This window comes from Bombus vosnesenskii, unplaced genomic scaffold (genome assembly GCF_011952255.1).
Source record: "Bombus vosnesenskii isolate JDL3184/JDL3185 unplaced genomic scaffold, Bvos_JDL3184-5_v1.1 scf7180000016274, whole genome shotgun sequence".
In the NCBI taxonomy this organism is placed as follows: domain Eukaryota; kingdom Metazoa; phylum Arthropoda; class Insecta; order Hymenoptera; family Apidae; genus Bombus; species Bombus vosnesenskii.
In genome coordinates, this window is record NW_022884343.1 from 182,906 (window position 1) to 210,607 (window position 27,702).

The 27,702-nt window shown below is 34.5% G+C and overlaps 5 protein-coding genes across 10 annotated transcripts; 1 reads left to right on the top strand and 4 right to left on the bottom strand.

The window, feature by feature from the left end:
- Window positions 1–268: 268 nt before the first annotated feature.
- Window positions 269–2,376, bottom strand: LOC117242492 (C1GALT1-specific chaperone 1-like). 3 transcript variants are annotated; one of them, XM_033509206.1, is made up of 5 exons: window positions 2,144–2,376; window positions 1,061–2,052; window positions 888–986; window positions 685–797; window positions 269–609 (listed from the first exon to the last, which is right to left on the bottom strand). In XM_033509206.1, the coding sequence occupies exons 2-5, from the start codon at window positions 1,872–1,874 to the stop codon at window positions 454–456; spliced, it is 1,182 nt and encodes a 393-aa protein (XP_033365097.1). In that variant the 5' UTR covers window positions 1,875–2,052; window positions 2,144–2,376; the 3' UTR covers window positions 269–453. The 3 variants fall into 3 exon arrangements, with proteins under 3 accessions (XP_033365097.1, XP_033365095.1, XP_033365096.1); XM_033509204.1 differs by having other exon boundaries at window positions 685–986; window positions 2,144–2,374; XM_033509205.1 differs by having other exon boundaries at window positions 685–986; window positions 2,125–2,374.
- A 190-nt stretch (window positions 2,377–2,566) lies between these two features.
- LOC117242495 (tumor protein p63-regulated gene 1-like protein) lies at window positions 2,567–4,886 on the bottom strand. Of its 2 annotated transcripts, XM_033509212.1 has the most exons (6): window positions 4,534–4,886; window positions 4,219–4,435; window positions 3,967–4,143; window positions 3,752–3,859; window positions 3,251–3,384; window positions 2,567–3,184 (listed from the first exon to the last, which is right to left on the bottom strand). In XM_033509212.1, the coding sequence occupies exons 1-6, from the start codon at window positions 4,646–4,648 to the stop codon at window positions 2,997–2,999; spliced, it is 939 nt and encodes a 312-aa protein (XP_033365103.1). In that variant the 5' UTR covers window positions 4,649–4,886; the 3' UTR covers window positions 2,567–2,996. The 2 variants fall into 2 exon arrangements, with proteins under 2 accessions (XP_033365103.1, XP_033365104.1); XM_033509213.1 differs by lacking the exon at window positions 3,752–3,859.
- A 1,491-nt stretch (window positions 4,887–6,377) lies between these two features.
- Window positions 6,378–21,256, bottom strand: LOC117242484 (vacuolar protein sorting-associated protein 13D). 3 transcript variants are annotated; one of them, XM_033509190.1, is made up of 25 exons: window positions 21,007–21,256; window positions 20,790–20,927; window positions 20,358–20,548; window positions 20,055–20,286; window positions 19,780–19,976; window positions 19,532–19,699; window positions 19,226–19,463; window positions 12,375–19,156; window positions 12,125–12,281; window positions 11,832–12,060; window positions 11,522–11,765; window positions 11,089–11,457; window positions 10,834–11,022; window positions 10,448–10,771; window positions 10,148–10,340; window positions 9,895–10,077; window positions 9,605–9,835; window positions 9,047–9,073; window positions 8,682–8,842; window positions 8,004–8,618; window positions 7,765–7,947; window positions 7,324–7,695; window positions 7,144–7,256; window positions 6,647–7,076; window positions 6,378–6,584 (listed from the first exon to the last, which is right to left on the bottom strand). In XM_033509190.1, exons 2-25 carry the CDS (start codon window positions 20,884–20,886, stop codon window positions 6,483–6,485), a joined length of 12,027 nt encoding a protein of 4,008 aa, XP_033365081.1. In that variant the 5' UTR covers window positions 20,887–20,927; window positions 21,007–21,256; the 3' UTR covers window positions 6,378–6,482. The 3 variants fall into 3 exon arrangements, with proteins under 3 accessions (XP_033365081.1, XP_033365082.1, XP_033365083.1); XM_033509191.1 differs by lacking the exon at window positions 9,047–9,073 and having other exon boundaries at window positions 20,790–21,255; XM_033509192.1 differs by lacking the exons at window positions 20,055–20,286; window positions 20,358–20,548; window positions 20,790–20,927; window positions 21,007–21,256 and having other exon boundaries at window positions 19,791–19,952.
- A 653-nt stretch (window positions 21,257–21,909) lies between these two features.
- Window positions 21,910–23,690, bottom strand: LOC117242491 (dolichyl-diphosphooligosaccharide--protein glycosyltransferase 48 kDa subunit). Its single transcript, XM_033509203.1, has 3 exons — window positions 23,457–23,690; window positions 22,635–23,261; window positions 21,910–22,558 (listed from the first exon to the last, which is right to left on the bottom strand). Exons 1-3 carry the CDS (start codon window positions 23,587–23,589, stop codon window positions 22,014–22,016), a joined length of 1,305 nt encoding a protein of 434 aa, XP_033365094.1. The 5' UTR covers window positions 23,590–23,690; the 3' UTR covers window positions 21,910–22,013.
- Window positions 23,691–24,171: 481 nt separating this feature from the next.
- LOC117242326 (phospholipase A-2-activating protein) lies at window positions 24,172–27,672 on the top strand. Its single transcript, XM_033508884.1, has 6 exons — window positions 24,172–24,686; window positions 24,986–25,855; window positions 25,927–26,257; window positions 26,332–26,566; window positions 26,639–27,057; window positions 27,155–27,672. The coding sequence occupies exons 1-6, from the start codon at window positions 24,511–24,513 to the stop codon at window positions 27,470–27,472; spliced, it is 2,349 nt and encodes a 782-aa protein (XP_033364775.1). The 5' UTR covers window positions 24,172–24,510; the 3' UTR covers window positions 27,473–27,672.
- The last annotated feature ends 30 nt before the right edge of the window (window positions 27,673–27,702 follow it).

The following is a 27,702-nucleotide window of genomic DNA, read 5'->3' on the forward strand; positions in this document are numbered from 1 at the left end:
CTAGCCAGAAATAAATCATTCACATAGAAAAGCATGAGGATTCATTGTTCCAGTATTCTTAACATATATTTAAAATTGGAATTGTGATTTGATTACTGAGGTCGTTACAAGCGTTAATGAGTTCTTAATTAGTCAGATAAGGCAACAATGGCGTAACAAGGGAAACAGTTATCAAACAACACTACTCCGTCATTCCCACATTTGTCATATCAATATAACTCATTAATAAACTGTAAAACCTGATAACCATTTCAAGTTTTTAACAACATCATTCTATAAAAATTCAATGTTTATTCACAATCAGTTTCAAACAATTTCAACAATTATTAAACTATCTAACATAGATAACATTATTGTACTTTAAAATTATTAAAATATGATGTTACTTGATATAAAATATCTTTAAAAAATCTTCAGTCAGTATAAAACATATAAAAATCACATATGAATGATTTATTTAAATTTATCTTCGTCATTAGCCTGATAATTTTTACTAATTAATTGTCCTGGTTCAGAATATTTTGCATGCCATATCTCATAGTACACCTCGCTAGAAATGTTATTTAAATTTGTAATATTAAACTCTTCTTCCAACGCAACTCTCCAGACCTGAAAATAGAAATATTTAGTTAATTCTAAGTTCTTCCTTATCATAATACATTCATAATAAAATAATAATCATACATCCTTGTCAGATATGGATATTGCTGCTTTTCTACTTCCAAAAACAGCTTTCCTCTTTAAGACATGAAAATGATATAATAAATAATTCAATGTGTGCATTTTTTCTGATTCTCCTACATTAAAAGTAACAGACATAAATGAGCAGCATTCGTTTTTTACTGGGTATAATGCACGAGTCCAATAAACACCAGTCTTAACACCACCCCATAATAAAGATTGCAAAGAGTATCCATGAAAGGTTCCCCTTAAATACTGGTCCCTTGTATCAGAAGGATAAATTCCCATAGAAGCCAAATGTTTAGCTGAAAACAATTAAAAACTGCAGTTTAATTATAGTTTTGTAGATAAGGAATATCAGGAGTGATAAAAAATTTACCGAGATAATAATCTTCCTGTTTCCAATATTTGCCACTGATTACACATTTTTCTGAGTTATCAAACATTTTAATTAGCTTCCTAAGCACTCCCACACTAATTACATATCCAGCATCAGCTACATTATAAGATTGACCCCAGAGAGTAACTGCATGACCCAAATAATGATTCTGAGTGTAATTTAATGGGCCAAGCATGTACCGCAAATTTTCAAGAACCACTAACGTGTCATCTTTTACAAAGATAAGCCATTCTAACGTTTCACTGCTCTTCCACACATACTTGAAGGCTTCACATAAAAGTTGCCATGAAGATACTAATTTTATATCAAAATTTATAATAGGCATTTTAGGATCTTTCACTTGACCAAAGAAATATATCTTGTTACAATGTTTTCCCCAAGTATCCTGGATAGATCTAGCCAATTTAACTTTTTTTACAAATACAATACAAGTGATGTGAATATTTGACTTCAACCACTCTGCTTCTGATTCTTCCCTACTTTCAGGTCCATAAAGATAAATATCCATATCAATATTTTTTGATCTCAGTTTTCTATTATTCAACCATTTACTATATGTCATGTTTGTTGAATCTTTCCAACTCTGTATAACAGTCTCTTGCTTGATCCATGTATCAGACATGAACCATTTAAGATCATTTCTGTTTGTAGAGTACAAATTTAATGATGATTTCTGACAAATGGAAATATTGTTAAATAAATCTTGAGCAGCAAATAAGATCAGGGCAAGGAGAGAACCGATTCCGAAACCAATTAGAAACACAGGCCACAGTTTAAGACGGTAGAGATACATCTTATAGTTTTGACACTGATCTGTAATACTGCATTTCTATCATAGAGCTTTTTCCTCTGAAATAGCTATGATCTAATAACATTAATTGACTCTCGTTGAACTCGCAAATGGTTGATTGCATTAGATCATTCCAATCATAAATTCTGCATCTTATAAATCATATTTGTGTCTAAAGGATCTACAAATAAAAATAACAAGGTATGTGTTATTATAAAAGTTATAGAAAAAATTGTTTAAAATATATACTTACATTTATTTATACTACTTACTGATAAAAAACGATCGAATGCGCTAAGCGGCCTGATATTATGTAGATTTTGTTATTTCATAAATATTGCTATTTTCTTGTAATTTTGCAATTTTATTAATTTTGTATAACCTTTCGTTTATGTAACTGTATTAAAACTGAACGATATAATGAATTAGGTCAACAGGTGGTGTTATGTACCTAATACATTTGAACATAACCAACTAGTAATATGTTTTCCAAATAAAATATTTCATATCTCAATATTTTTTCTGTAGATAATATTTTATGTAAAATAAGATCACTGTTGTCTTTCAAAAATTATTTTTTACATATAAATTTTTATTTCTAATATTATTCTCTATTATTAGCATTGATATTATTTCGAAACAATTAAAAAAATTTATTAATGGTAAAGGATAATAAAAGAAGTTTTTCTGTTACATGTTAAGGAAGAACTATCTTTATTTATTATTATCTTTATATATATTATAGAAAGGTTAAGCGCCTTGTCTTTACAATACGGAATTATAAAACATAGTTTTATATCTAGAAAATGTAAACGAATTATTTTAACGCGATGTTTAATATCTAGTTTTAGCATTCTGTCTGCCAGGTACTGAGTGAAAATGTTTGTATTATACGCCGTAGAATTATATACGATATGCTTAATAGTATTTCACAATAGAATCTTTGAAAAGTAAATAGAGATCTATTTGAGAGTTCTGTTATGTGGATAAAATACAATTGTATCGCTAATTTTAGCATTTCATTATAAATATCATAAAATTTATAAATAGGAGTTTTGAGCTTTGGAAATTGGAATGTGAATTTTAGAGAAATCAAACACAAATTTCAATTTCTTATAAACTAGATTAAAAACTGACTTTACCACGAATTTTATAGAAACCTAATCCATTTCTGTTATGTACTAAGGCACCTACACCAAAGTAGTTTTCTATGATAATAAGACCATTTCTTATAATGCAGTCTGATGGCAAGAAATCTTTAATCAATGACTGTAACCCTTCAACATTAAACCTTGCTTTCTCTACTTCTGATCCTACAAATACCATCAAAGTTTTACAAATAAGTAATTGATATAATTGCACAAATAAAGTAAATTTACCTTTGTACCAAAATAATGGATGACTAGCATAAGTAAGCCATGGTATATCCTTTGCAAATGGATTCCATTTCTTAGTTAATGGTACTGGATTGCCTTTGTTCCACATCAGTCTTATCCCAGACATGTGCCTTTTTCTGGAAAGTCAATTTTAATTTTATACAGTAATTACAAATGAACTACTATCAGAATTACTATTATACATATAGCAATATTTAAAAATAAATATATATATATACTTGAAACTAGACAATAAAACATAAGTATTACATTATTTACCAAAGCAACAGTCTGCAAGCATAAGTGTGAATATTAACTAAACGAAATAAACAGTTCTATTATATAATTTGCATTTCACTTAAAATGAAATTATTTGAAGGTGCCTACATGTATTTAACACATACGAGAACGATAATACTATTAACAGAAATCAATAAAAATGGAACAAAACATTCTTTTTTTTTTTAAATAATTGTCTCTGTTCTACGTAATAGCTCAGTGTACCTAGGTTCAAACTGTGCAAAATCTGTACAAGAGACAAGAGTAGACCACTCTTGACGGCCTGCGTAATGAAATATTGACGATACACCCTCTGCCAATCCATTTAATCGTCTAAAAATCGTTCATAAATTTGTAAACAATACAAACTAACTGTGATTCATTTTTCACCTATAATTAGATGGTAATTTTTATTGTGAAAACTTCACGATGATACTTACGGCGCTAAAGACGAAGGAGGATAAACTAATTCGCCCGAAACGAGCGTATCAATTTGCAACAAAGGTATCCGGTTGTACTCTAATATCTTTAAGGAGATGAAGTCATACTTTATTGAATAAATAGCTTTTTTTGAAAGTATTACCAATCTTTCTTTCTCAATATCCCACAGACTTATTCTACAAATATGTCCTAATATTAATCGTCATATTATATAATAATAAAACAAGATGTATATACATTAAGTCTCCTACTCTGTCAACAGCCAGCTTCCAATAATATCGTTCTCCTCTTCATTTATTAAACTCTCTTGGCAATCTTTTAGCGCTCTGTCAACAACTTCGTTTCTGTCAGAGAAAAAAGAGTGAATATCTATATGTTTGAAAGGGATATTAGACAAGTCCTTCGATGATGGAACTTCGCTTGAAGTATATGTCTTATTCTCTCTGTTCTTCTTTGCAGTATCAGCTCCTTTTTATTAACAATTACAAAAAATGTTTTTAACACGTTAATCTCATTAAGATATCAAATAGAAAAACATTGTGACTCCCAATATGTAAAATACCAACCAACAGGAACAGTGTTTTGACTATTCAACTCATTGACATCGAGTTCTTTGGTGATTTCTAGCGTAGCTGTTTCAAAATTTCCCGCGGGTCCTTCATCGAAATACGTTTCATCCATCGTTTATAGGTTATGGCTCTCCTGTCTGATCAAAAAATTCCGTTGTTTTTCGTTGTTCACGATATCAGAGTTAGATAATTCTTGGAATACGGCTAAAACAATATTTTCTTTCGACCAACAACTTTTGTAATGTTAATAAAACGTATCCGTCCGATAAATTCTCAGAAACAGTTTGACATTTCAAGTGTTCACGAAAGGCGCCATGTTTATGAAATTTATCATTGATAACGTTATCAAAAGATAGCAAAGAATTTGTTATTATCATTTCTGTATTTTAAAGAATGTTAATATTGCTTATATTTGAAAAATGAGTAGAAAAATATTCCAAGGTTCTCAGATATTTTTATAAATTATTATATATATCTAGACTGCAGATTTTTATGCATTTATAGGAAATTTGAAAGTGCAAAATTCTATAGAATGCAGTATAATATGCATTATAATATGACAAAATATATAAAATATCTAAAGTATAGTGCTTTCTATAACACCTGGTAGTTAGAACAATTTTATATGTAGATACTATGTTTTTAATCATATAATCAGAAATATGAATTTGCATAAAAACCCACAGTTTACTGACAACAAAAAACAGCGATTATCGAACAAAATAGGAGTTCTTTATTAAATATCATTGACAACGTGAAAATCTCAAGGTATAACAAATCTAGACAATCGTTGTATATAATTAATTTATACATCGCTAATACGTCAATTCTTATTCGTTTAATTATACATTTATATATATACATATACTCGAACTGTACAAAACATCAGCCTTATAAAAATCAAATCTGTATAGAGCTGATGATTTTGAATTTTACAATGTCTGTACAAGTTTTGTTTTTAAACTACCTTCTCTTTTACCTTATATTTTACACTCATAATATTAGAAGAAGAATATTAATACTTGGTTAGTGATATTATCATGTTACATTTTTACAACAAGCTACATAAAAAATATGTAGGCTATAGTCACAAACAGAAAATAGTCTGCAAGATATCAAACTCATTAATGTAGAAAATAAATATCCTATACTATCGTAAAAACTTTGGTTGTCGTTAACTTTCCCTTTTTTTATTCAGTAATAAGTAGATTTGCCCCAAATAGATACCTTAACTAGATCTTACACGCATATTATATATATATACACATATATATTTGGGTTGTCAACTAAGTGATTGCGGGTTTTGTCATTAGGTGGTATTGACAAAATCCGCAATCACTTAGTTGACAACCCAATATATATTTATGTATATATACTTACACATTCTATTAAAAAAAAATCTTGCATCTTTCTTAAGACTTCCTGCTGATCTCCTACTTGTACGTTAGTATATAAAATGTGTATGTATGTGTAAATGTGTGTATGTACTGTCTGTGCGATAATCAAATGTCTTCATTCAAAGAATATTGTCTGAACTGATCTTACATTTGAATCTTGTGAATGCTGGATTGCAAAAACGGTACTTTGCGTCAGTCTTACAATCAAATTAGTTTTAAGCGTAATAAGACATCATTATGTGCACTATTGGAAAAAGAGAACAAGACAAGAAGAAGAAACGAAACACACAAGAAAACCGGGAATTGACTAGCGTACGAAATATAGATTACTAACAAGAAGTTTGGATCACTTGTCTATTTTATTAATATTCAATTATTAGCTAATTTTTTACCATTTCGGAATTAATACTTTTCGAATTGAGAAACAGTTTTCGAGTTGATTAAAAATTATTAATTTTCCTATGAAAACCTCTATATTCTTGTAAATGTGTGATTCCAAACTTATGTTCGAACACAAAGTAAGAAATATTCGCGTATGGCCGTTCGCAACTATTTATAGTACTGTACATCGTCTAACATATTATCCGACGAGGAAAGAGTCAAGCTACGTTCCTCATGCATTCCTTTAGCGTAATTAATTTGCTGCGATACCTGTAACAAATTTGAAATAATATAAATGTATTAATACTAATCATGAAATTTATTATACTGACCCTTTTAGCTACTTCCTCGTTATCACATCGAACTTTAGGTCTCCTTAGGAGTTCTGGGCCGTCTATATTAACGGCTATCGTCGAATCAGATCTAGATATTAATTCAATATAATATAAAGTGACACCGTTGCTTTCTAGTTTATGCATCGGTTGGCAATATAATAAATCTGCTAGGCTGACTTCGGTTACAACTCCTTTGGTACCACCGGAAATCACACGGACTCTTTCGTTAGAAACGAGAACTCTTAGATTCTCCGTTCCACTACGTAAACACTCGTACGCCACGAATAATTCTGAATAATTATGTTCATTTATTATGTACAGAAATTCTTGGCCCTCTGCTTGTTGACGATTATAAGGTGGTAATAGACCAGCGGAACCGCTAGCCACTCGAGGAGGTCTATCACGTTTTGGTATTGTACGATGAGCACTAAATATATCACACGAAATTATAAATATTATTAATAATTATTAAATATAATTTAAAGTACACTTACCTTCTACTGGTTTCTCTTACAGCAGTGGCAGTTTCTGTGGCAAGATCTAGAACTCCTACAACAGGTTTCGTGATAGTTCCAACAACTCCTTTGCCAAACCCAGCGAAAAAGCCCTGAAATCATTTGTTATCATTTAATTAACTTGTTGCAATCAATTGTAATGAATTTTAAAAAACGTACGGGAAATCCTTCGTTTGTTGCTCCATCATAGGTTTGTTTGAAGATGCTAGTTACCCCTCCAAGTAGTCCAAAACCGAAGCCCTTTAATCCGGCTACCAAATGATCACTACTGCCTGCTGTATTAGCTCGAATTCTCTGTCTAGCTTCCTCGTGTCTTTCATCCATTATGACTCTTCCTAGTCCATCGGAAAGAGACTCTGTTACTTTGGCAGCGGAATTTGATATACCGTGTGTAACATTTTTCACTAAAGTTTTCACGCTTCCTTCGTAAATTAAACCGGAAACTCCTTCTGTGACGTCGTTTACAAAGCCTAGAGGATTGCCTAAAAAGTCCACGGATCCTAATATTACTGCAGCTTGCCATTTTAATTCCTGAAATAAAATTTATTGTAACAGGGAAATGAAAGTAAATTAACAAATAAAGAATATTTACAATCGTACATCTTTGTAATGTTTTATAATGGAATGTACTAAGAATTGAGTACTCTCAAAAGGATGCTTCTTAATAAATGGCTCCAACTCAATAGTGGCATCTTCAAACTTGATTAATGTTAAGCCTAACTGTCTTTTTATAATCTGAAGTTGACGTGGCAGTTTTGTTGTAGTGAGTACACTTAATTTTATCTGAAAAAACATATTATGTGAAATTCGATTAATTAATTTCGATTAATAAAACCAACCTGACTGGGAACGATCTTTAAAGCTCCAAAATAGTATCGTTTAGCATGTGCAGCAGATACTTCGGAAATGAACCTCTGAGCCTTGAAATCGTTTTCGTCCATAGGTACCTCTAATTCCGATCTTCCCGCCCCGACAAAAGCAACTAACTTCAATATCAATTTCTCTTCCAAATGTATGCAAAGTGGTTTGATGCTCACTACCACGTGCTTGTATATTTCTGCATTCTGATTCTTCGACTTCAGTTTCTCCGCAACTATGTGTATAGCTGGTCTGTGCTCACTCTCAACTCGGGTGGATCGTGTTACATAAAGAACAGATGTACATTGTGCTTCAAACAACTGATTATCAATCTGTATATCTTCCATGCTCAAGTCTAGAGTAGTATTGATAGGAGTTTGAACCAGTTCCAAAGAGATACCAGCCAAACGAGCAAACAGTAGCTCCTCAACTGGTCTTCGAGAAACAATTGATAGTCCTAAGCCAGCTGTTAAGTTAATTTTCAATTCCAATTCTTTGGAATTGACCTTCTCTGCGTCACTATTTATCTGTGTTGGTCGGTGGCTGATTGCAATATGCGACCAATCACGTTCTTCCAATAAAGCGAACGTTTTCTTCTGCAAAAGAAAGTGAGAAAGTGAGTATTGGTATCATTAAGATACTTGTTCCAGTATTCATACCCTTTCTTTGATATCTAACACTTGGAGCACTCTTGTTGGGCCATCAGTAGTTACCGTAACAGATAAAAAGCCAGATCCTGGCCTTAGCTTCTGTCGACCAACACGCTGTTCAATTGGGGGAGGATTGGTGTGCATTTGAGGGCCTAATACTGCTTCACTCCCTAAAAAGACATATAGAAACTGCATGTAATGAACATTTCTGCGCAGATCGAGTAGCTGTATAAAGAATTTGAAGTTGAAATATTATTTCATGCATTTTATTATTGATGAACTTAGCGTTAATGAAATAAAAAAACAAGCGACAGTTTGAACGCTTAAGATAGTTATAATTCTGACTTTAATGTATGCTCCGAATCTATACGTACACATTTGCCAACGGGCGACACTGCCGCCTGCAACATTATCATTATGAGTTTAAGATTCACGAAAATAATATAATTCAGAGAATAAACGGGGAAAACAGCTGGAAATTCCAAATTAATTGAATGTAAGAGAAACAAACGTTGATTTGTAACTATACATTTACAGCCACTTTGCTTAAACCGAGGTACTTAGTAACATTCCACTTTAGTTTTAGTGATAAACATAATAGATGAAACATCCTTTTAATCAAATGATATCTCAATTTACGTGGCATAATAATAGCGATTCAATAAGCAAGTGAAATCTATAGCAAATAAAATAGAAGAATGTATGGTAATGAATAGAACAAAATTTGTGTATAAAATGGATTGCAAAAGCAAAATACTTTTACTGTTTTACAATTCTACAATTTTTTCAAAGTTTTTACAATTTTAACTGTACATTCTATTCTGAATATAAAACGTTTACATAAGAATGACAAAACAATTAATAAAAACACCCCCGACTAAGGAATAATACAAGGAATAATACAATAATTCAATAACCATAATATTTCAAACCTTCGTGTAATCCCATGAATCCATCTTTCGACTGTACACACATATTCTTATGTGCACAACATAATCGTCCATCATCGGTGAATCGCCAAGTTTGTGTGGATCTCCTTCGGGGATCAGGTTTCCTTAAAGCAAGAGCACAATAGGTGAATGGTTGAGGTGCAGTGCCTGCTATATCCAACACTAACACTGTTTCTGGAGCCCTTGAATGTTTATCTCTGGGTGGACTAGATCCTATTCATAAAAAATCATTTTAAGGTATAAGATTAACAAAAACATTTCTTTTAGGGTACCTTCGTGTTGCAATTGACCATCTCCAGTCATTCTCCATAACTGAGATCTAGCACCATATTGCTTTCTCCTCAAAGCAACCCATCCACCAGGACCGGCTTCTAAGACTAGTCTTTGTGTTTCAACATCTAGGGGGTCTAGACCACCCTCTCCAGTCCCGAGATCACAATCATTTTTAAAAGTACCTGTTTTCAAGAAATAATGAGATCCATAAAAGAAGAATGATTTAATATCATACAGAAAAAGGTGAATTACCCGTGAAGGCAATGTAGATGAAGTTCTCATAAGTTAAAACCCTGCCCTCTCCAAGTACATTCAAATCGTATGTAGCTGTCACACCTCCAGGTGCAGTAAGAACTAAAGCAGCAGCCTGGATGGATTCATCCAATGCATATGGGACAGAGGAGTGTGGTCTGACTGTCCATTGCAAGTTATCGTGCACGGTAACCTACAAAAATACTCTTGAAAATAATTTCGAATTAATTCAGTTAAGTGGTATAACTTATGATAACGGTGCTTGAAGCGTATTTGGTACAGAATGTCTTGGTTAATCACCTGATTCACTACCAATGGCACCTCTGAAAAATTGTCCACTCTTATAGGTGGTGGCATAGTATCTGCATCAGTAAACACTATAAAGTATGTGCTCTCTTGCAACACTACGTCTACTCGAAGAAAATACATCTTTCCTGTTGAATCTCTGATGTTAATTGTCAATGAGTAATTGTCATCCAGTCTGATACCACCTGACCACATGCAATTTCTAACATCCACATTACGAACACATAGGAGTAAATCTTTGTCAAGACGTGGCCAATGAAATGCCATATGGCAATTGGACATGATTTTAATATATGTGGATTGAGCATCTGGATGACTCTGAAAGTGAGAAACAATGAAAAACTATTGTATATCACAATAAATTTCTTGTTATTACTTACAATTGTTGTGGTGAAACATTTCTGGGCTAATTCTAGGGTAGAACTTGATTTATTGTGCAGCTGATATCTAGGAGATAATGTGACTACAGTTGTAGCTCTGTATTTCCCTCTAGCTATCCTAGTAGCGACACTAATTAGATATACTATGTCAGGCCTGCCATCACGAAGAGATATTCTAAGACGATGTACCTGAAGATATAAAAATCAATTTGAATATTTTTTATATTTGATGATATTTATTTAATATTTACGGACTTGTATTCCGGGTTGCAAATGAAAATGTTGAGACCACTGTGGAATTCCCTGGGGATGCACTGAAGTACCGATTCTCACTGACAGAGTTCTGCTAGCTTCTTCATCACTAAAAGAAAATAACAAAGGAGCTACCATCCTGGCTTTTTCGTTTTCTTCAAATTGTCCGGCTGCCTCTATCCCAACTCCTTCTTGTCTGAACACCAGTGGTAGACCAGTTTTATTTATAATCCAATATGGTGCAGTAATGTTAATATGTATAGCAGAGCCTTTCTCTATGTTAACAGCCGCGTGGAGATATAATATTCTTCCACAAGAATCTGTCAGCCGTAGACGAGCAGTGAAAGAGTTGGTATTTGGTGGCAACAACATCTATATGAAGTAGATCTTAAATATCAAGAAGACATTGAAAAATTAATAAAGAAGGTTTATTTACCATGCCTGATCCAGAGTATCCGTCTAACTGTACTGTAATTTCTAGCTGCTCTTCGACATTTACAGTATGTAAATCCGCACTGTCACCGGGTAGAATTCTACCATTTTCTGTGCTAATCTCATATAACAATTCGTGAGGCAATAGATTGGTTAATGTGAGAGGAGCCATCACTGTTATAGTGTGTGCTGGTAGCATTTGACTCATATCCAATGGATAATTATCCCTCATCACTGCTACGCTCATTCTACAAAACAGATTGATTTAAAAACGTATTTGAATCATTCATTTCCGTGTATAATTCGGGATGTACCTAAATATATTGTTGTGATTAGCTCTACAAGTGATACGATTTTCTATAACTTCTAATGGTTTCTTAACTATGGTCCAATCTATTGTTTCTGTACAGTATTGAAACAAATTGTTCAAGTTGATAGGTTTTAAGCACATTTGTACCCCGGTGTGCGTTAGGGGAATTGATATTGTGGATTGGGCAGGTACTTGAAGAATTCTGTCACTAGTAGATGAAGTTAAAAGCTGGTCTAAAAGAAAAGGATATGAAAATTGGAATTCAATAATTAACTTCATTTCATATAAGCAACTTACATCCGTATTGATTCAAGGTTTTTTCCATCTTGATTTCCACTGTGTGTTTTAATTTATTGGATATTTGTAAAGCTGATCTAACAGTTACTAATTTTCTAGCTGATCCTTCTAATTCGACAGCAAATACTATTCTAGCTTTCGGCGTTAGTATCTGAAACTAAAAGTAATCATTTAAATATAGGAAGGTATAAATGAGCTCCAGTCAAAATAAATAATCTTAAGCGATGAAATAAAAATGAATTTTACATACCAGTGTTGTATCTATCTGTATATCAGTAACATTTGCACTAGCATGACGAAAATATATCCCAACACGATCGACAGTGACAGGATCTACAGGTCTCCACCCATCTACCAACACTGTAATCTGATGTCTCCTGACAGTATGCGTGGCATGGTGTCTCAATTTACCTCTTCCTTCAAAAGTAAATGGAACAGTGTCACCTGGAAGAACTTCAAGCCATGTATCATCCTTCTGAAAGTCATTTTGGGCTTTAAAATTCTGTCCCACATTCTTGGTATCGTCCGCAGTAGCAATAATCGTTTTGAACCACAATTTACAACCAGTTTCATTCCTTAATGCAAAAGGAATGAAAGGCATTCGACGTCGATATCCTTGCCCATTGCTTGCCTTAGTCATATTAACTTCCTTACTGGAAGTAGAGTAGAAATCCTGCATCCAGTTGTTCTTAACCAACTCTATCAACTCTATTAGCGTTGAAGTTATGTTAACATCAACAGAATCTTGGGAGTTAACAGACATCTGCAGCCTCTTTGCATTGAAAGAATTAGTTAACATCTGCTCCCATTGAACGGTAGCACACCATGGTTCGATGAAGGGCTCCCAGCCACTGAGAACTCTATTATAATAATCAATGCTGAAAGTAGTAGATACTATACCAGGTCCCACACGTTCTTGTCTCAAATTAAGATCTTGTAAGGAAATCTCCAGTAATGGTACATCAGCGTCTCTACAGTCATCTATAATGCATATTCTTGCACATGATGTTTGAATTTCAAAAGTGCGAAAAACAGACTCGTTGTTTGTACTGGTATCTGAATTAGGTACTGCATGTTGAGTTAACCACAAAGCTGCTTCATCCAATTGCCCATTACAGAGATCCAAAGCAGCTCTACAGTCAGCATCTGTAAATCCCAGGGCTGTCAATTTTTGTACTTGCCTCTCGGTGGGTGTCAATGCTTCACTGGAGCGTTGTTTAGCTACTAGAGTCTGTTTTGGTAGAGAACTGAGCATTCTAGAGAACATAGTCACATCATGGTAACTTAATCTTACGCACAGAGGTTGCAATTGTATTTCAAGACATTTATCTACTGTCAAATCCAAACTGGCTCCAACTGGATCTATTATAGATAATGCAGTCTCTTCTTCTAGCCCTAAGACACAGGAAAAGAGTTCGCAATGGGACAGGTTACAAGAAAGAGGTTTTTCACCTTCTTGAGGGGCAGATCTATAAGAAAGAACAGCTGTGTTTTTCAGAATAACGGCGTTCGTATCGCGAATCGATGTATCCTCTACAATAACTAATTCTGAATCAGTGATATTAATCTTTAATTCGAATGGTATTGCAGACAAAGCATTACTGTCGTTTTCTTGGTTGTTTTCGGTGATTATCTGAGCAGTTCCAATGGGTCCTGGTTCTACAGAATTCAAAATTAGGAAATCTCTTACAGCCTCCCACCAGTCTAGTATAGCAGTTAAGCGCATGCTGTGGACCAAAATAGTCGTGGCCGCGTTTGCTTTACGCCTTCTATGATGAACCTCAGCCTGGACGCGATTTTCATTATTTGAATTTCTCAGAGGCTGTAAAATACTTGTGAAAACATTAGATTGTTTGTTAGCAGGCTCATCCTGAAATCTCATGTCCATAATTAGTATTTCCTGGGATACTAAATCAATATCCTGTGATCCATCACTCAATGAATCTAATGTCAATCTGGATTTTATAAAATTAATACAAGCTAATGCTGCAATATTATGATTTGGATGCAGCTTAACAGTGACATTTACCAATTCTAGCGTTATGCACGATTTTTTCCAGATTTTCCCCTTGTTATCCATGCTAACTATGGAATACTCAACAGTTTCATTCAGATCTTGCATGAATTGTCGCAAGTCATCCAAATTTTCGCCGATATTGTAAGAAAGTAAACCTCGAATCAACATATACTGAGCAGGGTCCAAAGCACAATCCATTGTGGATAGCGTTCCATGAATGCTCAAATCTGGAATTTCTCTACTAATATAGGTGTCCAAGTTTCTTTCGATACGTAATTTCAAATGGCACATTTCAGTGAGCAAGGATGATCCAAGTTTCTTGATATAAAAACCACCAACAAGCAGATTATCCATATTGCCATCCTGATCATTATCACACTTAATCCGTTTAGCTGCATAGACGTCCATATTAACAAGTTCAAGGAACATTATGTCCAGCATGCATTTATCTATCACTTCTGAAGTTTCGAATCGATTATGTGCGGTGAGCTCTCCCAGATCCAGCAATAACATTTCATCTGATCTAGAACTAACTGGCAATAGGATTACTGGTGCACCTGCTTCTAATTCTAAAGATAATCTTATGCTTCTCCTGTTAGTATCGATTATAGCGCCAACACCAGCTCTCAGATTAGCCATAATGGTCCAAAGTTGAGAAAAATGGCCAATGAACGCTTGAAGTTCTGCCACGAATCTTTGAGTATGTACATAATGGACAGCAGACATCTCTAGTTTTAATTGGGCATCATAAGGTCGTTTTTCAGAATCAATATAGCTGGAATACTGAAAATTCAGAGCTTTCCGCCCAGATGAAAGGAACCTCTCTCTATAAAATCTTCCATGCGGTGTTAGATCTAGCAAAGACATCGATCCCAAGGATCCTGACACCTTCGTCTTCCCATTTGCTTTCAAAATGTGCATGTTTGCATTAGATACATTGGCTTTAGCAATTTCCCTCTCAGATTGTATCAAAACCAGCGTTAAAGATCTAACTTCTATCCCAGTTTCTGATCGTAGAGGTAGATTATCCGCCTTGTCCAATTGATCTGTGCCAGTAGACGTTTGATGCATTGTAACTTTAGGACTGCTTCCTGAGGGACCAGCAAACCCAAAGAAATCAAATACCACCATCCAGGATTCGACATTAATGACCAAATCCAAACAATTAAAATCCACTGTGACAAGTTTCTGATGAAATTGATTTTTCGTTGGCAGATCACAATCTGGTTCTGTTATGGTAATGCTCATTAGTACCAGATTCTCTTCACTGGTTGATGCACCAGGAGACGGAGGTGGAGTATTTGGCGTGTTTGCCAAAGAAACTGGTTTTCTGCGCCAGTGAGCAGGAATTGTCCCATATAAGGTATCAGTTTCTAATCTGTCGGGTAAACTTCCTCGCCCAAATTCGCTTCTAATTTGTTGTACAAAGGCAAAATCAGGACAAGACTTAGAGACACCAGCTAAAAGTTTGGCACGAGTCGGAGCTGACGATTGCATCATGTATCTATGCCTGGAGCCAATAGGACAAAGAAGGTCCTCCATCAAAAGGGATCGTAGAGCAACTTGAATAGTGGATTCATTTTTTTGCAATTTCTCATATTTGGCCACAAAATCCCTCATGGACAATTCAACTAATGGCTGTTCCAAAAGTCCCTGTTTGAGTTCTATACCTAGAGTAGGCAGTTCGAATAAAACTTTGATGGAGAGATCAAGTTTATCAGAATAATTTGGTGCTTTGCTCATTGCTTGAGACTTCTGAACAACGGGCACAGATACTGGCATGGAGAAAAGTCTATTAGTAGTGTCTAATAACTGTTCATATTGTTCTCGAGATAGGGAGACTTTCAGTGGTGTCATTACAACTCCATGGACTTGGACAATAGGACTACTGAAAAATTCATTGTCGAGAAAGAAACTCGGGCTTTGTGCTAACGCATTCTCTTTTTCAACCACGACTTTTAATACAGTATCATGCAAAATTGGCTTGCCTGATTCTTTGCAACAGTATATTTCTTCGGCTCTTAGAGGGAGATTACTATGAACTTGTCCCACGTTGGCAGATATCTCCAAAGAGTACAAATTCATTTCCCTAACTTCTAGAGTTAATTTGTGCTTCGCCATGGAACCTTGATGAGGTTCGTGTTGCAAGGACATAGTGCCAAGATGTGCGACGAAAACTTGTCTACTGTGAGACGAACGCGGAATTACCAAAACAGGACTATCCAACAGGATATCTAATTTCAAAGACAAACTTCCTGAATTTTCCAAATCCACAGACAAACTTGGTAAACGTCTACGAGGTGGAATGGACCAGTCCTCTGCGTTTACTAAGCCTATGGCCATGTCTGTGGCAGCTGCGCTGATCTGCCGTGCAAGCTTACTCAAATACTGTTTAAACTCATCAGCACAAGAACGTAACTCTGACAATAAATGAGGAGCGTGGGTATACCAAACACTACCAATACGAATTGTTAGATCTATTAAGGTTTCCATTCCATCCTGCTGTTGTGCACAAGGTTTGGTACATCGATTGGCGGAAAACCTTAAAGCTTCTGGCTGATTAGGCAGACCAGGAAAATATTCTAATGGATGTTGAGATGGATCAGCTATTGGGTCTCTTCCAACACTGACGATTCTTTGGTGCGTTTTACCGGTTGGTGTTTGATCCAAGATTTGTAAACCTCCAAGTGAACCAGAGATAGAAGCGTTTACTGCCAAAGTAGCTTGTATGCGAGCGTCACACATCGTAGCTGTGGCGATTTTCTGACCAACCAAGTGATTATCCTGTATCACTGCCCTTAAGAGAAGCACATTCAGTCTATGAAAATCAAAGGTTACTTCTGTCCTGGTGGAAACTTTTGGCTCCATAGTTTGACTTGAAAGGGATTCTTGTCTCTCAATGTATCCTGGTTTTATCTTCCTTTGAGAAGGGAATATCCTTTTAAAGAATCCCATTAGTTCTACAATGGTCTCCTGATTAGCAATAATATCCAAGTTGTTGAACTGAATATTGGCTACTCTCAAAATCTCTAATGTATCATATACTAAAGTTAATTCAACTACTATCAAAGCTTCAGAATCCATTTTCTCCAATTCGATTAAAGAATTATTCCTGGGTGATTGCGGATTCTTCGCTTTGCTTGCTAGATTAGACAAAGCATTGGTCAAAGCAACTGGAGAAGTCAATCTCCTTGGCATATTGGAATCGGGAGAACCAGGAGAGACTGGGGAAACAGGAGATGTTGGTTCTGAATCTCTTAAGCTCCCAGAAATACTGTCCATCCCTACGTGTTTGTGACTGGCTACTAATAATTCAAAATCCGGACCAAATTCCTGAAGAGCATCAACGAGAAGCAAACCATGGACAGATAGGGAAACATTGATATCTGCAGACCTTTTGCTAAAACCGGCTCGGACTCCAGAGACCTGAAGTTCTGCAACACTACGGCCTCTAGATTGCAACTCGAAAGTCATCTGATCAATAATGAATTGAACCATAACTGCGTGGCTTAAAGATTTGTCTAGGCTCTCTTCTTTCTTAGGACTCTCTGGTTCTATACTGATTACATCAGCCTGAGAAATTCCTGTGGATTTCGAGAAGCTAGATAATAAATTATACATCAGTCTAATTGCCTCCACCTTCTGTTCATTAACATGAACCACCAGTCTTGGCAGATTCCCAGATACAGTCACGGATGGCAAATTCGGATCAGAGGAAGCAAACACTCTTCGTTCAATTTGCAAGGATATGTTGAAACGTTCCAGAACGTGCAAGCTAGACATCCCCCTGGTTCGTATGTGTTTCCAATTGTCCTTCACTTTCCCTACGAGAATCTGCAAATCCACCAGATCGATAGTATAGTGGTCGTACAGTTTCTGATGCAATGCTGTCTCAGAAATGGTCGGGAAATCTTGTATGGAACCATTTTCTTGACTTCCAGGCGGTGTCGAACAAGGTGTCTCGAATCTTTCATCTTCATCGTCGCTATTTAGTTCAGGAGAGTTCGATTTAATGATTACTTCGTTATTTTGTACGTTATTCGACAAGTGGAGCTTTCCGAAATCTACAACAACCACCGCAGCATTGGAATCGGTAAAATTCTCAACTAGTAGAATCTGTGGTGCTGATATATTGAACTGCAAATCCCAGGATGAGCGATATACCAAATCTCCATCTAAAATCTGTTCCCAGTTCTTGATGAGTTGTCTTCGAGTTCGTCGCTTCATTGCTTGAAACCTTTGATTGGTCGATGATCTATGTGGTTTGCACATGAAGTCTATAAGCCAATGTATCACTGTAGGGTTGTAAACTACATCTAATGACTTTGAATTCACTTGCAGCAAATGATCAGCATTTAAGTGCAATGGTCTTTTTTCGTAAGTCATTTCAAAGAGTTGTTGAGGTAATTGATTGGTTAACTTTTCTGAAGAACCACGTACTCTAGAAGTTATTGTGGGAATTATTTGAGGCTGCACCAAAATCGGGAATGTGGAATTCTCTGTGAGATAATCGTGAAGATACAAGGCTCCCAAACTGATAAAGAATTTGTGAGATCCATATCTGGGTCTCGAATCGTAACTCAAGTTTACTCGTTCGAACTGTAGCTCTATAACCGCTTTCGTGTTCTTGCCATCATTCTTCATCGTACAAAGGGAAAAAGCGCCTTTAGATAAAGCAAAATTGAACTGTCCAAACACAGTATCTCGACGTAACAAGGTGTCATCATCTATAGTGTCTGCCAAAACATCCAAAAGCTCTCCATCAAATGTAGAGGATGTACTTTGAGTGTTCGTGTTTGAACTCTTTGAATACCAGCCCCACCACTGTGGAAACCACTGCTCCAACATTCCTCTAGGTTGTGGTACATTTACATCAGAATTTTGAGGTAGTTTTGGAGGTTTAACTCTATACATTGCTACTTCTCTCAGTACTCTCAATTCATCGAAACTTCGTTCCTGTTCTATCTTTTCTTTTAACTGTTTGATATCTGGAGGTAAGATACTAGTTGGTGTTCCTATAAAGTGACACTGATGAGTATCAAGAAGCAATGAAATGGTAGGTTCCCATAATTTTTCTTAAATACCTAGCAATTTAATGTAACTCTCTACATATAAAATGTTCTCATTGCCTCTTTGAAGGATATCTTTCCATGATGGTTTAGGTTTCAGAGCATCTTTTCCGAGGTGACACCTTGCTGCATACTTCCACCATTCCCTTGGAGCAGCAGACACACTAAGCAATGGACGGCAACATCTCTGTTGCTTACGACGTTCTATATCTTTCAATTCTCTTATACATTTAACTATTTGATCATATTGTACCTAACAGAAAGTCACTTGCAATATAAGGACTTTAAATAGTGAAAGCAGATATATAGTCCTAAACTTACATCTGTGAGACATAATGGGACATCATCTAATAAAAGATCAACAACCATTCTAGGTTTATTCGTAGATCTCAACGGTCGTTCAGACCTATCTCTCTTGATATGAGCTCTTGCATTAACAGGTAATAAGATGTGGTTCTTTATTATATTGTTTGACTCGCTCATGGCAATCTGAGAATGAAATTAATTTCAAAATTATTGACTAAATTATTTTAATTAATTAAACTAGGTATATAAAAAACAATATATACAGCTAAATCACCGAGATTAAGAGACCCAAGAAATTCATCTTTTTTCATGTGATTCCAATAAATGGAAAGCCTGTCAAGTTCCATGAGCTTGAAAGAAGCATCTGTGAGATTCCAGGACGTAGAACCAGGTATCCAACTAGCATCACAACTTTGTGCAGTTAGAGCTCCTATAGTTACACCAAGTGTAACACCAGTACCTATTAATCAAAATTATTTTCCAGTAATATATTTACCATTACTTTATTTATCTTATTAAATAAGAAAACTTTTTTCACCATCTGACAATGTCACACCATCTTCATATCTTATGTGAACATCCTTAATATTGAGCTGTAAATTTTCAATAATATTTGTGATCAAGGAGGTGCCATAATTTACCCAGGAACTGTAACTGGTCGCATAATAACCAGGATCTCGTTCTGTATCTGTTCTCCATCTTGCTTCTAATGAATCTAGTCGACTCAACTTATATTCTAAAATTGCCTGTTCTTCTGTTTCACTATCAAACTATGAATACAATTATCTATAAACATATAGAACTGGAAATATACAATGCAGGGAAATCACAGATCATATACCTCATCCAAACTGATTGGCCCAGCTACCAAATAAAGTTGCTCTATCACTATGACCCATGAAGCTGTTCTTATTTGACGAACAGGCACTTGTAATCTTACTTTACCAATAAATCCTGCCTTTATTTCCACTGGTAATCCAATATGACGCAAGGCCTCTTTCTTTAATGGCAAATTCTCTAATTCAACTTCACCTAAAATAAGATATTTTCATTTTACTATTAAACTTTATTGAGTGAATACTATTAAATTTCAATGTACGCTTAAGGAGATTTGGTTTGAAACTAAATAATCCTATCTAACAAGCAGTGATATAATGTACAACTAATTCTAAATTTTTAAATAATATAAGGGAAGTAGTATCAGCGAGGTATTTCAATAAAAGTAAATTCCTATATTACATGAATACAATTGAGAAAGAAAACATAACCTTACCAGAGAGTAAGGCGATACTCAGTTGATCAGTATTTAAATTTTCCACGTATTTCCCGAGATAATTATTTAACACCCAGGCAACGAGTCCTTCCAACATTTTGAAGGATTGTAAAGTTCCTTAACAGCTACAAGGATCAACTTATATACAAAAGCAGGCATAAGTATATTCTGTATAGGTTATATTCGTCGAAGTTTCGTTCAGATTTTCGAAACTCACGATGTAATAGCGATTGTGGATCGTACGATCGGCGAGATATAGCTCTGCTCGAGCAAAAGTAACATTTTTTACATCAAAATACTATTTCTTTTATTACGAAAGCCACGAGATCTCCCGTTAACGATACAGATCATATCAAAGAAGCTTCATCGATCGTGAACACCATCGTGCCGAATGTACAATTTCGACATCACGTTAAGAACTTTGAAACTTGCGATTATTTATAACGAAACGCAACTTTTTTTCTGCAATGTAAAATTCTGATCAAATTGCTAACTATGTAGGAAGGGGAACAACGTTACGTATATTATTAGTAGAATGTATAAATGTTTAAGCGATTATAGGTAATTTAAATACCAAATATATATTAAATATTTATAGTAAACTACTCGTTATACCGTTCAGAAGATAAAGAACATACAAATATAAATTTGTATACATGAAATTGTATTTGTATACGTTAAATACATTACATCCATAGCCTAATTTTTTAACTTTATTAAAATCATTCATTAAGATCATTAAAAATGTTAATGGAAGAACCATTAATTGTACTAATGAAAATTGAACATATTTGTTTATACAGAATTGAAAAAATAATTTTTATGCAACTTGCGTCTGAACATCTTGAATTGAGATTTATTAACCAATGAGAGCTCTATTTCCGAATATTTTTCTGTATATATAACGAATCTGTTGTATTCATAAATATAACTGAAAGAAAAAAGATTTGATTAGATTTTTTTCTCTCATTTATTATAGAAGATATAAAAACCATCCTTTTAAAAAACTTCAGATGTAGCCATCATGTGAATAATTAATATACATATCTTCTATCTTGTCCTTCATCTCAGTTTCAAATGTTTCATTAAATAAATACAAATCTATTGTCACAAACTTAAATATGGAACATAAATGCACTTTAATGATAGGTCTGACTAAACACCTTCCTATTCTCCTTAGAAACAACATAATTAATTATCTTGTACGTTTCATTAACGTTAAATTTATTCAGCCTTCGGTTTTGTGTCTTCTTTATAATGTAAGAACACCAGAGAAAATAAGAACACACCGCCCATCATTGAAAACGCACTTATATAATAAGGGAATGCACTGGGTATGAAGCGTTCATATTGAGTGTGTTGCAGGGGACGAACAGATACTTGAGTGGTACTGTACAGATGCGTCAAACCAATGCGGGTATAATCTACTTTGAACTGATAAACTCCGTAAACGTCAGGGATTTTAAATCTCGCTTCATATCGACCATCGCCTACGGGTTTCATGGTCATACGAACGAAAGGATCTATTCTAACGAATTCTAATTGTAAATCATTTGTTTCATAAGGGATCCATTTGTCTCTTGCTAATTTCTGAATTTCGATAGAATAAACTACATCATCCATGATAGTATAAGCTGCTGGAGGTGCAGATTCTCCAACTCTATGGTGATGAACAGTGGAGACACGGATCACACCATTCTCCTTGAACACCCAGCGAGCGATCATCGTTGCTACGGCTTCATTTCCAGATTTCTCGTATTTTTGGCCACCTGTACACCATTTTTAATGTTTAATACATGATCACAAGGAAGAATTATAATATAATATGTAACTTATTCTTTTTACCTTGGACTTTCTGAATAGAACTAGAGAAAGCTTCATCACTAAAAAAGTACAATGAACCAGAGAATACTACTCTGGCATTATTCCTTGCTTGTAGAGCAGCAATCAACAATGTATTTTTGCCTACTGCATGTGGATACTCCTTTATGGGAGTCTGCGGATTGTAAGAGTATGCTGAACTAGATGCTGTTAATAAACGTAGAATTAAAGGATTTTCTATATCTGCAATCAATCCAGTTCCTTGGTAGAGTAAAGGTGGTACGTTTTTACTTCCAACAATTGCAGAAGCATCTATTAAATTGACAGAGTCTGCTACTATTTTTGTATGGTAACCATTATCAGAAACATCATAATTTAAATGATCAATGACCGCAGAACCTTCTTCATCAATTTCAAAACCACATTCTGAAGCTAATTCATGAAGAGCATCTCCAGACTGAGATGAACCAGCAACCAAGACATTACCACCACCATCAATGAAGTCCGTTATTGCTTCAACACTCAATATTCCTCCAAACTCTTCCACAGAAGGGGCAAATATTATTAAATGCTGATACAAATATTCTCCATACTTGGAAAGCTGTAGATTAGCATCATCTGCTAATTTAAATGTTAACGTGTATCCACTATCTACAAAAATTTTTTAAATTACTAACAACCTAACCTCAAATATTTTGCAAGGTATACCATATCTGTGTAATTAAATATCATATAGTACAATTAGATACGTTTAATGTTGTCATAATTCGAAAAAAAATAAGGAAGCTTAAGGTAATTGGCAATGAATGACATTTCACTGAATTTGATAGCTAAATGTTTACATACCCTGTAGAGTCTTGAAAAATATGGAATGTGTTTCTTTTATGGCTAAATTATCGAGTAAAACCAATGTAGGTCCCCCAGCATTCGTTACTCCGAATATTGTAACAAAACAAAGAAATTTGTTTATAAATCTCATTATAAATTATACACAATATCCTTGTGCCACGAGACCGGTTCTATTATCTTAAACAAGCGGCTCCATTTACAACACGTAACCAAACGGAAGTTATCCACTTTGCGGAAATGATATGTCTTATATTTTGAAACATATGGATTGAATTTATTATTTAGTATTATGTGGTATTATTCAATTTACTAATGATAAAGATATTTTCTTTTGCTTAACATATGTATTAGTATATATTACTATGTATATGTGTATGATGAATAGTATTAAATATAAATTATACTGACATAACCTTACACATTAGAATCATAATACTTAAAACACATCATCAAATATTTTCTTATACCCAAATTAAATTTAGATGTACATTATTATATTATACATATATAGCGTATGACATGCAATGTTAAATATATTACTGATATAACCTAAAATATAATATTTAAAATCCCCGCCAGAAATATCAAAATGAATTCTAAATCGTATTTGTGGTGTATCAAGGCGGATACGTAACAGATAGAAGTCTTGCGTACAAAATGATAAAGAGATATTAATTTTAGCAAATTACAATCTTGATCAAGAATTCATGAGAATAACCAATTAATTTAAGTCATACGTCATAAAATGTTGTATACAATACTATAGAGTCATTCTCGATTCAACGATCCTTCGTGAAGTTGGCTTGAATAATTTCAAATGAAGATACTAGACTAATGACGTTAGCAAAAAAGCAAGAAAAAATTTTGTTTATGTATAAAGAAAGTAGTTTATGTGGGAAAAATGCACGTATATATAATACCATACAAGCACAGTGATCATTATCACGCATGCTCGAATGCGTTTTAAATGTCAAAACCGTGCGAATTTATCCACATTTTATTCGCATCGAGAATCGGCGAGATTATCCCAACTGTAGAGTTCGCATAAGTAATGTCTTTGCTGCGTGCCCTGCACGACTATCAAAGTGCTATGGCCAAACCGTGTTACAAGCTGAGAACTTCTCTCTTCGGACACACATCCGACGTGAGAGCTATAGCGACTTTCGCTGACGGAACTATAGTTTCTACTTCGAGGGATGAGACTGCACGTATTTGGAAATCATGCGGGTATTTAACCTGTTTAAGTATTTTACCACACCAGACTTTTTCATGACCCCAAACAAAATTTTCTATGTAAATAAGTAATGAGATAAAAACTTGTTTTATAAGATCCTCTTTACTTTGTAATAAATTTGTATATTAATATATGTGACTTGAATAAATACGCTATGAAAATATGAGCTGAATTTAGAACAATAAAGTTCAAGCCATCATAAAAGAGTTTGTCATTGCAAAAAAATTCTTTTTTCTTATTCTATGTAAATCGTACTTCTTATACGAATGTATATTGTATAAACATTTTACAGGAATAATAAAAATTATGAACATACTGCAACTTTGAAAGGACACTCCAACTTTGTCACTTCTGTGTGCGTTATAAATCCTTCAGAGCAAAACCCCATAGGTTTTATTATCACTGGTAGTCATGATAAAACCATACGTATCTATGTTTCACACCAAACAGAGCCCATAAACATTATAAAAAGTCACCAGGATACTGTTTGTAAATTAACAACTGGTACAAAAGAAGGAACATTCTTGTCAAGTTCCTGGGACATGAGTGCAAAATTGTGGAGCCTGAGTGACTTAAGTAAGCCACAATTAAACTTGCTAGGTCATACAGCTGCTGTATGGTGTGTAGCAGACTTGTCAAGTGGATCTATTGCAACTGGATCAGCAGATAAGCTTGTTATAATATGGGCAAGTGATGGTTCAGTACAGCACAAATTAACCGGACATACAGATTGTGTTCGTGATATTTCTGTAATAAGTAGCAATGAAGTTTTATCTTGTGCCAATGATGCCACTGTACGTCATTGGAACGTGTGTCTTGGAACTTGTTTAGGAACTTATTGTGGACATGAGAATTATATCTATAGCATTTTAGCCTTAGAAAATGGTACAAGTATATTTACTTGTGGCGAAGATCGGACGCTTAGGATATGGCATAATACAGAACTAAGTCAAACCATTACTTTACCCACCCAATCTGTGTGGTGTTTGGCTTCACTTCCTAATGGTGATATAGTTACTGGAAGTTCTGATGGAGTTGTTAGGATATTTACATGTAATCCTGAAGAATATGCAGACCCAGAGGCATTGGAAGAATTTGAGCAGCAAGTAGCCAGTGTTAAGCTTAATGCTCAACAAGAGCTAGGTGGGATCAAAGTTAAGGAGTAAGTGAAGTAGCTGAGAAATGAATCAAATTATAAATAATAAGCTAAAATCTTAATTTATATGTTAACAGTTTACCAGATGCAAAAACCTTGCTACAACCTGGCCAAAGAGATGGTCAAACCAAAATAGTAAATGATGGAGATGCTGTAAGAGCATATAGCTGGTCACAAAATGAACAAAGATGGATAAAGATCGGTAACGTCATGGGTGCTTCGGGTGGTAGTGTAGCCACGTCTGGAAAACAGCTTTATAATGGCATAGAGTACGATTATGTGTTCTCTGTGGACATACAAGATGGTGTTCCTCCATTAAAATTGCCCTATAACAATGATCAGGATCCTTGGCATGTTGCGCAGAAGTTCCTTCACGATAACAGTCTTAGTCAATTATTTCTAGATCAGGTATAAAGCTTGAGATAGATGCTTGTTTTTTTCGATAAGAAATAATTTTTATGGCAATTTATTTTCATTTATAGGTTGCAAATTTTATAATAAAAAATTCTCAATCCGCACCAGTTGTGAAAACTGATGCTCAATATGCTGATCCTTTCACAGGAGGCAGTAGATACATTCCTCAATCAACAGCAAATACAACATCACAAGAATCTACAAGACCAGACACACCAAACTCCTCAGACACAACCGCACCGTCTTATATTCCTCATACAAAATACTTGAAACTGGAACAGGCTAATCTTTCTCAAATTTTAGGTACTTTCTATTACTTTTATCTTATACATTTTTATAATGAAATAAATTAATTAATTTGATACTCTTACATAGAGAAACTAAAAGAATTAAATGGCAAACAAAGTGATCCTCTCAAGGTGTCAAGTGACAAATTGGAGTCCTTGGTGAAACTTGCTGGAGACCAAGCTCCTGAACAATTGAAAACTGATACATTGAACACTTTGAAGACTCTCTTGAATTGGCCAGATGATGTATTGTTTCCAGTGCTCGACATTACCAGGCTCGCAGTACTCTGTAGAGAAGTGAATGATGTACTATGTACAGAGGAGCTGCTACAGATAGTAAAGAAGCATATCGAATCTAACGCGCTTCCTTCCAACCAAATGCTTACTTTCCGTTTGCTGGCGAATATGTTCAGTCACGAAAGAGGTGAAAAACTATGTCTTAATTCTAAAGATGAGATATTGAAACTTCTATCAGAGTTGGAATCACTTACAAACAAAAATAATCAGGTATGAATAGCATAGAAGAGTAAAGATTTATATATTGGTATACAAAATTCATATTGTACGAATAGTTGATGAAATTAATTCGTTTGGGTATTTTCAGGTGGCAATTTCAACTTATATATTGAATTTAACTGTGGCTCTGAATAAATATAATGATACTCTCGGTAAAACACAATGTTTAAATGCGATCTTCTCTGTGTTACCACGTTTAAACGAGCCTGAAGCAGTGTTCAGAACTCTTGTTGCAATGGGAACGCTTTTAAGTACAACATCAAATTCAGAAGATCAAATTAATTTAATAAAAGCAGTACGACAATCGGAGGCTGCGTTAAATATACTTCAAACTATGTCAGAAATTCGAGTTCCAACAAACAAGCTGGCAAATTGTTCGAAACAGATAATCAGTTTAATTATTTAAAACATAAAATATATATGAAAAAGAAATTGAAAAAAAAAAGCAATTACACATGGAATCCAAGACTTGAAAACAGTTAAGTGTTGTAATTAACAAAACATTTCTCACCAATATTGCGTTAAATAGGTTTCTTATATTTTTTGCAATCTGATGATTTAAACATTATAATTATCTCATTGCTAATAAAAGTACATTTTGCCATATTTGAGAAACAATCTTCGTTCACCCAAAAA

Excerpts from the sequence above, each read along its gene's own strand:
- LOC117242492 (XM_033509204.1), bottom strand. The coding sequence starts at position 1,874 with ATGTATCTCTACCGTCTTAAACTGTGGCCTGTGTTTCTAATTGGTTTC. Across the intron at positions 987-1,060 it reads ACAGGAAGATTATTATCTCG|CTAAACATTTGGCTTCTATG; the intron begins GTAAATTTTTTA and ends AATTGTTTTCAG. Across the intron at positions 610-684 it reads TATCCATATCTGACAAGGAT|GTCTGGAGAGTTGCGTTGGA; the intron begins GTATGATTATTA and ends TTCTATTTTCAG.
- LOC117242495 (XM_033509212.1), bottom strand. The coding sequence starts at position 4,648 with ATGGATGAAACGTATTTCGATGAAGGACCCGCGGGAAATTTTGAAACA. Across the intron at positions 4,144-4,218 it reads GGAAGCTGGCTGTTGACAGA|AATAAGTCTGTGGGATATTG; the intron begins GTAGGAGACTTA and ends ACATATTTGTAG. Across the intron at positions 3,185-3,250 it reads TCCATTATTTTGGTACAAAG|GATCAGAAGTAGAGAAAGCA; the intron begins GTAAATTTACTT and ends TGGTATTTGTAG.
- LOC117242484 (XM_033509190.1), bottom strand. The coding sequence starts at position 20,886 with ATGTTGGAAGGACTCGTTGCCTGGGTGTTAAATAATTATCTCGGGAAA. Across the intron at positions 12,282-12,374 it reads TACAGATAGATACAACACTG|TTTCAGATACTAACGCCGAA; the intron begins GTATGTAAAATT and ends GATTACTTTTAG. Across the intron at positions 11,458-11,521 it reads GATACTCTGGATCAGGCATG|ATGTTGTTGCCACCAAATAC; the intron begins GTAAATAAACCT and ends TACTTCATATAG.
- LOC117242491 (XM_033509203.1), bottom strand. The coding sequence starts at position 23,589 with ATGAGATTTATAAACAAATTTCTTTGTTTTGTTACAATATTCGGAGTA. Across the intron at positions 23,262-23,456 it reads ATTTTTCAAGACTCTACAGG|ATAGTGGATACACGTTAACA; the intron begins GTATGTAAACAT and ends AAATTTTTGTAG. Across the intron at positions 22,559-22,634 it reads TTCTATTCAGAAAGTCCAAG|GTGGCCAAAAATACGAGAAA; the intron begins GTAAAAAGAATA and ends AATGGTGTACAG.
- LOC117242326 (XM_033508884.1), top strand. The coding sequence starts at position 24,511 with ATGTCTTTGCTGCGTGCCCTGCACGACTATCAAAGTGCTATGGCCAAA. Across the intron at positions 25,856-25,926 it reads GGTGGGATCAAAGTTAAGGA|TTTACCAGATGCAAAAACCT; the intron begins GTAAGTGAAGTA and ends ATATGTTAACAG. Across the intron at positions 26,567-26,638 it reads TAATCTTTCTCAAATTTTAG|AGAAACTAAAAGAATTAAAT; the intron begins GTACTTTCTATT and ends ACTCTTACATAG.